We start from the raw sequence: 12,340 nt of genomic DNA, 5'->3' as shown, positions 1-12,340 counted from the left end.
ACATGAGTATAACATGGGATACTATCTGGTTGACGGTATCTGTCCTCTGTGGACTACCTTTGTCAGCATCATCTTCAACCCTGTTGGCTAGAAAAAGTCTCACTTTGCCCAAAGACAAGAAGCAGCTCGAAAGATGTCAAGAGACATTTGGAGTTCTGCGGACCCTTTTTGCAGTTGTTTGTGGACCTGCTAAACAATGGGATCTAGAGACCCTGTTGGAGGTGATGCCATGTTGTGTGGTCATGCACGACAATGATCATCGAGGATGAGGATGATGCTGCCGCAGCTCTAGAATTTGAGAACATGGGTAATCCTATCGAACTTCCAAACCCGAATCCAGCCACATTTGAAGAGTTTATTCAAATGCATCAACAAATTCGGCACCAACCAACTCACGAGCAGCTGAAGGAAAATCTGATTGAGCATTACTGGCCGGTTGAAGGGGGCAACGATGTTGGAATGTAATACTTGAACTTTTTAAAATTTGAACTAGTGTTGCATGCAACTATTTGAACATCTGTACTGTATGTATGCGGCTATTTGAACATGCAGACTAAAAAAATGAGTAAGTACAGCTATTTGAATGCTTGAACTGTATGTATGCTGCTATTTGAACGTGCAGACTTAAGAAAAAAAGAGTGAGGCCGGATGCATGCAGGCAATGTTGGATGGCAGCCTCCGTGTCCACGGACTAGTCCCCAGGCGCTGTCCGCACGCAATTTACGGGTCACCATTGGAGATGCCTAAGTCACGTAATTCACTAAAGACATAACATGCGCCGTGGGTTTGCACATCCACTCTTTCACCGAGTGAATCAAGTGACAGTTGTTCCTCTTCTTTAAACCAACGCATTCATTTAACTTCTTTCAGCGGATTAGCCAGTCGAGATTACTGAAGTGCCACGGCTACGGCAATTTCTGTCCAGACACGAATACATGGAAGTTCCACGGTTCAATCTCGAAAAAGGAGAAAAGTATCGGAGTTCATATCATCCTCCAAGCACCAATGGGCAGCCATGAACATCACAATTTTCCAAGTACTCATTTGCTATTATTATTTTTATTACATCGATTCTCTGGAATCTGTGCAGTTCGCCAGCAAGCAATTGGAGCAATGTCTTTTGGAGGCCGTCTTCTAGAAGAACTCTTCATAAGCTGGCATAGCTCTCTATGCCTATGGTGAACGATTGCCCTCCATCAAGAGTGAGTGCCTTTGCTCATATCAGTGGATTCCTATTGACATCTTTGTACAGCAGGTACCTAGACTTGGTTTTACCAAGGGCGGCATACCTGGAACAGCAAGGCAACAGCCATCAGCTGCCTACAAAAGCCAAGTCCATCAATGATGAGCGCAAAGTTCGCACACACTAACCATTGAGGCACAAATGGCGCCATCCAAATGGTATCGCCTGCTTGCACCGGATACCTGTTATCATCAATGCAAAATACTCTATAGTGGAATATGGAACATTATGGAATATATGCCAGTAGCAAACAGCAGTTGACGTTTCACTTTCAGGAAAGAACACTGTATGTTTGGCTTTGAGAACATAATGTCACAATTCTAAGTCAAAAATATGTAAACATTTGAAGGGCAATGGACGGAAAAAGAATATTAATACATGGTAAAGTATGCAAATTAAAAACAATCCAGTATATTAGAAGTTACTGTATGTCAATAAGGTGGAGAAATTGCCTGATTGGCAATGACTATGGAGCGCACATCTTTTAGTGTATCACAACCAAGAGATGACCTCTTTCATGAAACAACTTCCACCTCTAGTCATAAAACAAACAAAATGTTTATACTGCATCCTTACCAGCTATTTCCCAATCGATATATTCCTTGTCCCTCTAAAAGCAGCAGCCCATGTTGATTGTAATGAACCTCCTAGTAGAATCAAATCGAAAAAGAAGACTGAGGCTTCAGAATAGGATTGGTGTTACTGCTGTGAACGTGTGCATAGAAAATAGCATCGCATATCCTCTGGTGAGAAGTTTTAGATTAAAAAACAGAATATGATCACAGTTCGCCCCATCAAACAGGCATTATCAAAATTATTAAAAGTAACATAATATACACACAAAGATGTACATACCTTCACATTGAGATACTCGCCTGACTGAAAGTCCATTATCTGTAAGTGAGGCAGAAGCATATCAAGAAAGTCGTTCTTCAATCAACATTCAGAAACAGACACTTCTAATCTGAATGAACAACTTCAGACTTTATGTTATGTTGTGGGGCCCATAACACCTAACCAGAAAATAAGCCGTCAATGTAATTCTGAGTTGTACGGTATATTTTGTAAGATTGTTACTGGTCCCCTCTAATAAGAGTGGCGCAAAACCTTTTCCAACAACAAATGCTTCAACATGCAACATATTTGTTTGTTCATCTGGAAGTCAGTGAACAACTCCCCTTTTCTTTCGAGAAAAACGCAAAAGACCTTTGCGTTTCTTTGCATTGAAAAGGGAGAAGTTCAGTTACAATCGTCCTAGGACGCTCGGGTTACATCCAGTTTAGTGCACGTCCCAGGTTTGTGGCAGCACAAGTCAGAGGCCAGGTGCCCCGGCCGCAGCCCAAGAGCAGGCCTCGTCCTTAATTCTATCTAATAGCATGTTGAAGGATTGTGATAGAAGTTGATGATTAACTCGAAGTGGACAAGAAATAATTTTAAATAAAATGCCTGGTTGGCTGGAACTCAGCGTTGGGTCAAACAATTTACGACACAATAAGCATCTTAACCAGCAAAAGATAATCAAACTTACATGAATATTAAAGTCATAAGGTAGAGAAGTGGGTAGCAGCTTCCTCAGCTCAAATACCTGGTGAACAAGAGGCAAAGAATTTCAGGCCAGCACAGAAGACGGAACATTTTAACAGGAAAGAAAGCAACAATGTTTTATGGATGCTCAAAGTTGGCAAGGAGTCTATGTGGCAAAGAGGATCAGAAACAAGACAAATTTGTGAGTGAAAGCAAGCCACATGTTAATATATACATCCATATTCTGAAATACGCATTAAGTTTGTTGATTAGTGGTTACTTCATCTGGAATACATGTAGTATATATAACAAAGACTTAATAAATGGCAGGCAATCCAAGTTAATAGGATCCTAGATATTGTAGGAAAGATGATCCAAAGAAAAATGTACAGTAACATTGTACCTCTCCTGGGGTTTCAAGGAGGGGTTGCTTATCTGTTGAACCAACAACTAGATCAGCATGGTAATCCCCAATGGTTGTGTACCTAAAGGAACATAATTGCAACAGAACTTGGTATTATTTGAGTTAGCAGAAAACAGCAAAAAAGCACTGATAAAAGACACTTGTACAGTTGTACCTGAGTTTAAGTGAATCATGTTCAGAATAAAAGGGGAAAAGGGGCAATGGTTATAATAATAATTGACTAGATGTCGGCCAATATCTGTCATGGAACTTAATTCAATCTTGGAGAATTAGAACACGCTTAACTGACAGATGACCTTCAACAAGAACAATGCAGCTAGGTCTACATGAATGGTAAATAAAAATCAAATTTGCAAAACAGTGGAATATAACCATTGTACCTCCTCTCAAAGATTACAAGAGTGGTTGGTTTATCTGATATCACAGAGTGCTTCATGTTTGCAGGAAGATAAGCATAAGAGTCTACCTGCAACCATCATCAAGTCATTTATCAAATCAAACCATCCTGGTCAAGCTTTACTTCTTAGGCCCCCTTTGTTTGGGCTACAGATTTCTGAGAATCTCCGGGCTTTGGATTCCTGAGAATCAGCTGTGGATTTGGATTCCCGAGAATCATAATCTGGCTGTTTGTTTACCCTGGTGTTGATTAGCTGTAGGAGCTACGTGTGTTGTGAAATGTCAGTAATGTCCCTGAGTGCTGACTATGATGTTTATATGCGGATTAAAGAACATGCTACCTGTTTTGACTCAGTAAAGTGAGAATTAGCCAAATAAAAAATATGTAGTATTGTTCTAGATCCTTCTTACATACGTACACATATCATCCAACATATGCACAAACCATCATAGGCTTACATCAGCTTTCAAAAATTTGAGAGGCCTATTCCCTGTAGCTTCTCAATTGCAGCGACTTTGCAAAATACGGCGGTCATTTCTGAATTTCAATTTGCTTTCGACGTCTATAAATATTACATTCATAAGAGCAATATACATATATTTAGTATTTAATCATGTTAATAACTTGCATAGGTCAGGCAATATACATATATTCAATTTGCTCTCCATTGGACCAAACAGGTCATACATGTGCACAAGGCACAGCCGAATGTTAATCAGGGACGATAATGTAATGACCCAGCGGATCTCGATCTAGAATGGGGATGAGGAAGGAGAGAACAGAGTAGGTGAGAGGCGTGGAGAAGGAGAGAAGGATTCGATCAAACACTCGCTGCTGATTTCCCCGATGCTTCGTACCTAAGTAGCTGCCCTTCCTGGGCTACCCTTACATGGCCTCCGGCCCACACGCTCACACGGGCCCCAAGGCCCACACATGCACACACCCGTTGCAGTTCTTATCTGAATAACTGACTGCACTCGTTCAGTCCGCTACTGATGCATCAGTAGGCGCGACATTGTCCTCCCCTTGAGATGAAGCTCCTTCCCAGATGCAGGCTGATGGGTAGCGCTGGCGAAGAACGGCGTAATCTTCCCAAGTGGTGGCTGATGGTGGCATGTTTGCCCACTGGACACGGAGTTGCACAACTGGTGCATCGCCCTTCTTCATCATCCTCCGCTCCACGATCGCCACAGGCTCCGTTTCACCCCCAGAGAGATCAGGCACCCGCGGCAGCTCGGCGAAGACTGGGGTGTAATCTGGGGTGAAGGGTTTGAGCTGGGAGACGTGAAATACCGGATGGATACGGCTGTCTGGAGGCAACTGCAGGCGATATGCCAGAGTCCCAATCCGCTCTGTTACTTCAAACGGCCCGAAGAACTTGTAGGAGAGCTTGCAGCACGGGCGGTTCGCGACGGTCGACTGCGCGTACGGCTGCAGTTTCAGGAGCACCTTCTCGCCGACGTCGAAGGCGCGCTCCGCGCGATGACAGTCGGCTTGCTTCTTGAAGCGAGTTTGGGCGCGCGCGAGCTGGGCGCGCAGCATCTCTGTGTGTGCTGTCCAGTCCAGCTCCGGTGACGCCGCTTGATCTTGTAGGGCAGAGCTCAGGTGTGGTAGGCCGCCCAGGTTTGGTTCCTTGCCGTACAGGGCCTTGAACGGCGAACAGTTGAGCGAGGAGTGATGAGCGGAGTTGTACCAGAATTCTGCTGCAGGAAGCCACTTGCGCCATTGCCGTGGCGTGTCGTGCACCGCGCACCGCAAATACATCTCGAGGCATTGGTTGACGCGTTCGGTCTGGCCGTCCGTCTGCGGGTGGTACGCCATGGAGTAGAGCAGCTTGGTTCCCGCGGCGGCGAGCAGTTCACGCCACATGGCGCTCGTGAAAATCTTGTCGCGATCCAAGACGATGGAGTGAGGGACGCCGTGCATCTTGATGACGTGCTCCCAGAATGATCGGGCAACTTGCGCAGCGGTGAAGGGGTGGTGTAGTGGGATGAAGTGTGCGTACTTGGTCAGACGATCGAGGACGACCATGATGGCATCAGACCCCTCTGATTTAGGCAGCCCCTCGACAAAGTCCATGGTCAGATCATGCCAAGGTTCCGTTGGAATTGGTAGGGGTTGCAGCTTGCCTGCGGGGTGCGTGTGCTCATGCTTGGCATGCTGGCAGACGGCACACTGACGGACAAAATCCTCCACAGCGCGCTTCAGTCCAGGCCACGCGAACAGTTTCCGGACACGATGGTACGTCGCCGTTGCGCCGGAGTGGCCCCCAATAGCGCTGTGATGCAGCGCGGCGATCAGCTTGGTCTGCAGCGCAGAATTGGCTCCAATCCACAGACGCCCGCGCTGCCTGATCACGCCATTCTGAAGCGTGCGCCCTTGATCATCCGTGGTGGTGACTGCCAGCTTGGCCAAGAGTTCTTGTGATTCGGGGTCCGTCTCGTAGGAGTTCGCGACTTCTTGTAACCACTGTGGCTGACAGACTGATAGTGCATCCAGTGTCAACAGATGGCCCACTCTGGCGCCTTTCTTGTACCGAAAGGTGAACTGTAGCCCCACCATCTTGGACATGGCCTTGCGCTGCAGCTCAGTCACCAGCTGTTGATCCCCGAGCGTGCAGAGGCTCTTGTGGTCGGTGAGGATTTCAAACGGAGCCCGCTGCAGGTAAGGTCTCCACTTGTCGATGGCCATCATAACGGCCAAGAACTCCTTTTCATACGTGGACAACTTCTGGTTCTTGATCCCCAAAGCCTTGCTGAGATAGGCGACGGGGTGGCCGTCCTGGGTGAGCACCGCGCCCACTCCCGTGTCGCACGCGTCAGTCTCAATGGCAAAAGGGCGAGAGAAATCCGGAAGCGCTAGCACTGGTGTGCTCACCATCGCTTGTTTCAGCATGTCGAACGCCTGCTGGGCCTTGTCACTCCACTCGAATCCTTTCTTGGTCGGGAGCTGGGTGAGCGGCTTCGCGATGATGCCATAATGTTGGACGAACTTGCGGTAGTAGCCGGTGAGGCCAAGAAAACCACGCAATTCAGTTGGTGTAGAGGGCACCGGCCACACCTGCATCGCGCTCGTCTTGCTTGTGTCCGTGGCGACGCCGGACTGTGAAATGACGTGGCCCAGGTACTCGATGCTTTCCTGGGCGAAAGAACACTTGGAAGCCTTGGCGAACAGTTGATGTTCGCGTAGCAGTTCAAGTGTGAGGCGCAAGTGTTGTTCATGTTCCTGTAGATCAAAGCTGAAGACCAATATGTCGTCAAGAAAAATGATGATGAACTTACGGACATAGCGGCCGAATATGTTGTTCATCAGGCACTGGAAGGTTGCCGGCGCATTGCAAAGGCCAAACAGCATCAACCTGAAGTGATAGTGCCCGTGGTGGGTTTTAAATGCAGTTTTTGCTTCATCCTCCTCAGTCCTCACGCATGCGGATCTGATGGTACCCTGCGTGGAGGTCGATCTTGGAGAAATATTTTGCTCCTGCAAGCTCGTCCAGAAGTTCATCCACAATGGGTAGTGGGAATTTGTTCTTCACCGTAGCAGAATTTAGTCGACGAAAGTCAACACAGAAACGCCAGCTCCCATCCTTTTTCTTCACAAGCAAGACCGGTGCGGCATATGGACTCATGTTGTATACAATGACACCTGATTGCAACATCTCCTGCACTTGCTGCTCGATCTCATCTTTCTCTGCTGGCGAGTAGCGGTATGGCTTGGTATTGATGGGGGCAGTTCCTGGCTCCAAGTGTATGCCGTGATCATACTGACGATGAGGAGGCAGGGCCTTGGGTTCAGCAAACACGTCTTGATATTCAGAGAGCACTTTCTGAATCCTGGGAGGTACCGGCTCTGTATTCACTTTATCTGACGGCTCAATCGTGACCAGTGCTGCTGTCCATATGTCATTGGCGACTTCCATTCGGTGAAGTTCGTAAGCATCCAATCCGGACGTGGGGGAGAGGTTGGTGGTGCGAACCCCTTGTAGTTGCACCGTCTTGCCCTCTGTTTCGAACGAAATGCGCTTCAGTTTCCAGTGACAGTTCATCGGGCTGTGGTCAGAGAGCCAATCCATGCCCAAAACTGCGTCATACGCACTCAGCTGTAACACCCGAAGATCAGTGTCGAATGTGTGTCCTGGCACTTGCCATGCCAATTGCTTCACCACCTTGTTACAGTGCAAGCGTTGGCCATTTGCTACCCGAACAGAGACAGGCAGCAGTGCTTGGGTGTCTACCGCAATGCGCTGAATGAACGCCTCGCTGACGAAGCTATGAGAACTGCCCGAGTCCACCAGAAGCAGCATCACTTGATCCCCCACTTGTGCTCGAAGGCGAACGGTGGACGGCGCGTCTTCGCCGGAAATCGCGTGCTGCGATAAGGTACAGCACTCCGGCTCGGGCAGGGCCGGCTCATCGAGCAATTGCAACGCGTGCACGGTGTCATCCGAGAGGATCTCGCCGAAATCACCCACTTCAATCATCAGTATTTGTCCCGTGCGCTTGCACTGATGTTCGCGGGAGTACTTGTCGCCACAGCGAAAACAGAGCCCGTTGGCTCGCCTGAATTCGCGCAGCTGTCGCTCGCGTGCATACTCGTCGCCGCCCGGTCGTGCGGCAGGCGCTGCACGCGCTTGGTTGTGGCTGGGTGCTGCTGGAGGTGGCCTGCCCACTGGAACAATGCGCGGCCGCTGCAGCCGTTGCTTCTCCAGTTCTTCTTCCTGGATCCTTGCGAAAACAGCTGCACGTGTGATGCTTGTTGGGGCCTGCAAACGGACGCCCAATCGTAGTTCATCTTTCAGACCTAGCAGGAACTGGGAGATGAAGAATTGTGTGCTCAAGGTTGGATCCAGAGACAATAGGTGGTACATGGAGGTCTCAAATTGCTGGCGATACTCTTGCACACCTCCAGTCTGCCGCAATTGCACTAGCTGATGCATCTGAGCTTCAAATTCTTCTGGTCCGAACTCTGCTTCAACTGCTGTTCTGAAGGCTGGCCATGACAGAGCAGGGTGCGTCTGTCTGTACGCCTGAAGCCACATGGCTGCGAGCCCATCCATGTACAGGCCAGCGGTGGCAACCCAACTGTGCTGCGGCACCCTGTAGAGCTCGAAGTATGAGAGACACCGCTCCAGCCAGATGCGCGGCGCGTCGCCGTCGAAGCGGGGGAAATCGTGCTTGGGCGGCTTGGTGTAGTGCTCGGCGCCCCGCTCGTATGCCGGAGGCGAGGTTTGCAGCAACAGAGGCGGCCCGTGGTTAACGAGCCGGGCGAACGGCAACGGAGCTGCGCCCTCCGTGTAGAGCGGTGGTGGCGGAGGTGGACGAGTCGTCGGAGGCGGAGGTGGTGGCGCGGGTTGGAAGGAGCCCGCGGCCGTCGACGTACCGGACGCAGATGCCCCGTGGTTGCTCTCGCGGCGGGATCGGGGGTGGAGGGGATTTGCGGGCCTCATCCACATCCGCTTGTGTCAGATCGATTTGCTTCGCCAAGTGCTTGAGCTCGGTGGAGACTTGGTCGTTGTAGGCGACTTGCGCTTGGTGGCGCTCGTCGGCGGTCCTCTGGCTGTCGTCGAGGCGGCGCAGGATGGTCTCAAGGAGGCCCTGCATCTTGTCTGTAGTTTCCGTCATCGCGTCCAGCACGCGGCGGGTCTGTGCGGAGGGCTTGGATGGTGCCGTGGTCGCGATCCGGATCGAGGCGAACCCCAAGTAGGATTTCGAGCGAGCTCACCGGAGCGGCTCGCACCTAGCTCGGTGGGTGTTACCGCCTGATCGGGGACGCGGCGGCGGCGGCGGGTGGTGGGGAAAAATTTTGGGAAGGCTCTGAGTACCAGATTGTAATGACCCAGCGGATCTCGATCTAGAATGGGGATGAGGAAGGAGAGAACAGAGTAGGTGAGAGGCGTGGAGAAGGAGAGAAGGATTCGATCAAACACTCGCTGCTGATTTCCCCGATGCTTCGTACCTAAGTAGCTGCCCTTCCTGGGCTACCCTTACATGGCCTCCGGCCCACACGCTCACACGGGCCCCAAGGCCCACACACGCACACACCCGTTGCAGTTCAGTTATCTGAATAACTGACTGCACTCGTTCAGTCCGCTACCGATGCATCAGTAGGCGCGACAGATAAATGTGGAGTACTAGCGAATAATTAGCATTTCATAGGCCATAAACAGAAGCAAATAATGCATTTTTGGGAGGGGAAAACTTAAACTCATCCTCAAGCAGATCGGGGATGGGGCAGCGCAGGTACAGTCCGGCGGGCGCTGGTGGAGTTGGGGGCCAAGGTGGACCTCCGGTGCGGTGCAGGGAGAGCTTCGGCCGGCAGCGCACACGGAGATCTGGGACGACAGCGCAGGCCGAGATCAGGGGCAGCTCAGGTGGAGCTAGGGGACGGCGGCGCAGCGGATCTCGTGGCCAGAGTATGGGAGGAGCGGAGGCGCCCGGATCTGCACGCCGCGGCGGTGACAGGGCCGGCGAAGATGGCGGCGCTGGAAACCTAGTGAGCCATGGCTTCTGTTTTTCTGTGCCTGTTGTGCCTTCGGTTTAGGTGAGAACGAAGGAGAGCAGAGAAGCTGCCGGTGGAAGAAAATGGGCTACTGAGGGCGGTGGCATTTCTGTCATAATAACGGGGAGATTTTGGCCTATACTTGAAAGGGGGTAAGTGGCAGCTCGGGAATCAGCAAAATCGCTGATTCCGGCTTCCGGCTGCGGCTAGTGCATTTTCCAAAATCGATTTTGCAAAGCTATGGTAGAAATCTGTTGTTTGTTTGAGAATCCGATTTTGAATGAGCTAGAATCCGAGAATCACTAGTTAAAGCCCAAACAAAGGCCACCTTAAAGGTTATTCAAAAGAGGCAACAGTCGGGGAAAAAAATCATGATTGTGGGATGAACTACGTTGCTTCAGGAGAACTTATATGCCATTGGATAGTTCCCAAGAACCACAGTATGTAGTTGACAACATTGCATGAGAAAAACCGTAGTGGGTTTTTGCAAAGACCATTTTGCCCCAGTGAGTATGAGGAGGGGAAAATAAAAGAGCCAAATGGACTTTCCGTATTGTTTACTGCCAAAGAATCATAACTGATAAGTGGCAGTTCCATTCAACTAGCCATGTCAAATAATGAAAACAATGTTGAATCTGAAAATTGAATAATACCATACGCAGTTCCAGTTTTATAAATTTGACTGTTATTATCTTTTCACAAACTTTGATGTAATATCACTATATCAGCATCGGATTTCAACCTTTTGTAGTCTTTATTTCACATTTTTACAAGTTAAAACATGCTATGACAATATAACAACAAACCAAGACTAGATAGACCAAGATACATGATCACCACTGAGACACTGTATTACAAGATCACAATCTGCTATGATGGTATATATGATGAGAAGGTCAAATATAATTCTTAGTAACAAATAGAAAGAATATCAATGGGCTGGGTATGAGTCTGCCTTGAAACTAACAGATGTGCGAAGAAATGCATAACTGAACCAAAAACAATTCCATATGAACCCCGCAGGTTGTTATGGAATCAGTGATATTTAAAGTACCCCAATTCTTTGTTAAATACACAATTAATTTGATAAAAAATTCACAAAAAACATGCATTCATGTAATCTTACCAACAGGGAGTGGGTTGTTCCGCTCTCCACAGACAATGCAATGCTGCCTTGAACTACAAAGATAAGCCTGGAAATAAAATGGGAGTGCTGGAAATCTCATTAAGGAGGTGGTGATAATTCCAAGTCAGACAAAGAGAAGGATGCTGACAAATGAATTAATCCCTCCGTTAATCTATGTCTGAGTGTTTAACTAGCAAGTTAAGCATTGAACCTTTCAACATCTTTAGGTGGTAAGGCTGATTTTGATCCATCTGCATAACGCAACAAAGACCTTAATAGGCTGCTTTTGCCAACAACTTAGTTCCAGCAAAATAAATATGACATGTGATGATGTACAAGAAAAGGAAGGACTTTAAACTGAGAGCTACCGAGCTTGGCAATTTTGGCCCAAGAATGTAGTAATATCCAGATGTACAAAAGTTGCTTAAGTCATGTGTGTGTGTGTGTGTCTATATATATATATATATAACTCCGCCTATGTCTTCTAGGCATAGCCGGTCCCAAGCCCGGGTAAAGGAGGAGGGTTGTGATAGGCTTGGCGAGCCAACATAAAAACTAGCCAGTCCCATGGGTATGAAACCCATTTGAGCGAGAGTAGTACTAGGATGGGTGACCTCCTGGGAAGTCCTTGTGAAAGGGTTTCATATCTAAGGGTTGTGATAGGCTTGGCGAGCCAACGTAAAAACTAGCCAGTCCTTTGGGTATGAAACCCATTTGGGCGAGAATAGTACTAGGATGGGTGACCTCCTGGGAAGTCCTCGTGAAAGGGTTTCATATCTAGCCTACCCCAACTTGTTTGGGACAAAAGGCTTAGTAAGAATATATATATATATATATATATATATATATATATATATGAAAAATGCATCCTACTACCGGGTGTAGTTACACCCACTTCTCATATACTACCATGTGGTAGTATATACACTACTTTATTATTTTTAGTATGCTCATATACTATATCTAAGATACTCCAAAGTGAGTTATATGAAAAAATTGCAAGTGAGCTCATAGTTTTATTGTTTTTGTGAAATACGTACATATTTATACGTGAAATGGAGTATGCACAAAATATGGTACATACTACCAAAAAAGTAGTATATATACTACCAAAACATTCTTATATAC

General features: G+C 48.1%; 1 protein-coding gene across 1 annotated transcript in view; it reads right to left on the bottom strand.

The window, feature by feature from the left end:
* Positions 1–963: 963 nt before the first annotated feature.
* LOC119360871 (probable (S)-ureidoglycine aminohydrolase) overlaps positions 964–12,340 on the bottom strand; it is a 16,088-nt gene continuing 4,711 nt past the window's right edge. The window contains exons 4-12 of the mRNA XM_037626341.1: positions 11,424–11,463; positions 11,213–11,279; positions 3,572–3,657; positions 3,171–3,252; positions 2,772–2,828; positions 2,099–2,137; positions 1,820–1,890; positions 1,372–1,425; positions 964–1,289 (exon numbers count right to left, since the gene is read on the bottom strand). Coding sequence (XP_037482238.1) covers positions 1,217–1,289; positions 1,372–1,425; positions 1,820–1,890; positions 2,099–2,137; positions 2,772–2,828; positions 3,171–3,252; positions 3,572–3,657; positions 11,213–11,279; positions 11,424–11,463 — 569 coding nt within the window. The 3' untranslated portion in view covers positions 964–1,216. The remainder of the gene's footprint in view (positions 1,290–1,371; positions 1,426–1,819; positions 1,891–2,098; positions 2,138–2,771; positions 2,829–3,170; positions 3,253–3,571; positions 3,658–11,212; positions 11,280–11,423; positions 11,464–12,340) is intronic.

Source organism: Triticum dicoccoides, chromosome 2B, assembly GCF_002162155.2.
Source record: "Triticum dicoccoides isolate Atlit2015 ecotype Zavitan chromosome 2B, WEW_v2.0, whole genome shotgun sequence".
In the NCBI taxonomy this organism is placed as follows: Eukaryota; Viridiplantae; Streptophyta; class Magnoliopsida; order Poales; family Poaceae; genus Triticum; species Triticum dicoccoides.
Note: the sequence above shows the minus strand (reverse complement) of the source record. Positions and strands in the feature narration are given on the sequence as shown.